The 1,821-nt window shown below is 40.4% G+C and overlaps 1 protein-coding gene across 2 annotated transcripts in view; it reads left to right on the plus strand.

Annotated features, from left to right (window-relative positions):
- Nucleotides 1-1,178: 1,178 nt before the first annotated feature.
- Nucleotides 1,179-1,821, plus strand: part of hdgfl3 (HDGF like 3) — a 10,660-nt gene continuing 10,017 nt past the window's right edge. The window contains exon 1 of one of the 2 annotated variants that reach the window (XM_077224452.1): nt 1,179-1,630. In XM_077224452.1, the coding sequence (XP_077080567.1) occupies nt 1,547-1,630 (84 nt within the window). In that variant the 5' untranslated portion in view covers nt 1,179-1,546. Of the gene's footprint in view, nt 1,631-1,704 lie in introns of those variants that run through there. The other variant, XM_077224459.1, reaches the window with a different exon arrangement.

A 1,821-nucleotide genomic window follows, 5' to 3' on the forward strand; every position in this document is an offset into this window, starting at 1 on the left:
AACATAGAAAATACACTGTAAAACAAATTCACTTATTTCAACTTAAAATTAAGTCCTGTTGCTGCTTTAAATTAAGTATCATCATACTGTATGTTGCCATGAATTATTTATATATTTTTTTACAGTACATGAAAAAAACACAATAAAATGGCTCTTCCTTATATTCATATAAAAATATGAATTTATGTTCAGAATTTTTTTTTAATGTTTGTACTTACCTTTACATAACCTCCTATTAGTGTAAGCAGAGATAGACTCATGATCAAGAGTCTGTGGCTTCGCTAGCCTTGGTTTCTCAGGATAAATCAGGATTTACAGTTAAGGCTTTTTAAAGTATCAACTGATTGATATTTGCTTTGGCATTTTCAAATTAAACTCCACAAACACACAAATCACTATTACAAGTTTTACAACCTTGTGTCGTAAAATAAGATTGTGGACGGGACTAACAGAAACTGACAAATCATGTTTCATTTCGACTAGCGTATGATATGCACCTATAGGGAAAACTAGGAAATCTCCTGCAATTGACCATGGAAACTTGTATTTAATCAGTCGTTTAACTTAATAAATAAAGACGTCAAGACACCTTTATTTAGGCTGTATAGCGCTTTATACAATACAGAGCGTTTCAAAGCAGCTTTAAAGAGATAACAGGAAAATAATGAATTTTTTCTCAGTTCTCCTCTGGCCAACGAACAGTCGGTGTATGATTATGATCCAGGCAGCGTCAGGGGTCAGAGGTCAGGGGTCAGAGGTCAGAGGAATATTCCTCCAGGTCCTCCTGCTGGTATTGATCAGGCTCTGGAGCCGAAGCTGGTCAGGGTCTGTGTGGAGGACCGGTCCGGTTCTAGTGATGATTTCTAAGTATTTACTAAGTTACTTTGCAGATTATTGGATCATTACAGTCGGTGGACGTGTGTGTGGACTGCACACGTTAGTGTGTTATAATAACACAGATGAGCAGAATAAGCACAATTACAGGAGTGTTACTGAGATGTTCTGTATTGTGTTCATGTGCTGAATCTGATCTTTAATGGTTCACCAAAGATTCACACATTATCTCTCTTCATGTGACACAGATTCATAACTTTTGTAGAAACTCCACAAATTATTCTTTTTTTTTTCATTCTAAGATGTAAATGTCCTGTTTGAAATCTATGAGCTACAGTGTTGGCATAGATATTGTTAATGACATTCTCTGAAGGAAAATGTATTGCTGTTCTGGTTCTACTTGTTTTTCTTTCAGCTTTAAAAAATAAACTCAAGCTGAATTGAAACACGTGTTCGGTCTAAAATAAAATTAGATCGCGTGTATTAAACTGAATAAAATCCCATATAAGTACGAAATATAACATTCCCTGAACATTACACGACGAGGAGGAAGAAGACGAGGGAAGAGGTGTTTCTCCAGGCCTTTCTCCTCTTTCATTATTTATTTCCTTATTAACTGCGATCAAAACATTGATGGTCGATCATCCGCCGCTGAGCTCGAGACCCGCGGATTATCGTGCAGTTTTTCGCTTCGGTGAGTGTGTGTGTCGCGATGGCTCGCCCACGGCCCCGGGAATACAAAGCTGGAGATCTGGTTTTCGCCAAGATGAAGGGATACCCGCACTGGCCGGCGAGGGTGAGTACGAGCTGTAGCCGAGCAGAGAGATGCGGAGGCCGGTCACTGGAGCTGGGAGAGACCGCTAAACACTCACACACACCCGGGGAGCGGAGAGACGCGGAGGCCGGTTACCGGAGCTCAGAGGGGCCGCTAAACACAAACACACACCCCGGAGCTCCAGCGGTGTTATCTGAGGGGGAATAAGGGAT

Source organism: Siphateles boraxobius, unplaced genomic scaffold (genome assembly GCF_051911475.1).
Source record: "Siphateles boraxobius isolate OS27281-9 unplaced genomic scaffold, OSU_SipBor_1 124, whole genome shotgun sequence".
Taxonomy (NCBI): Eukaryota; Metazoa; Chordata; class Actinopteri; order Cypriniformes; family Leuciscidae; genus Siphateles; species Siphateles boraxobius.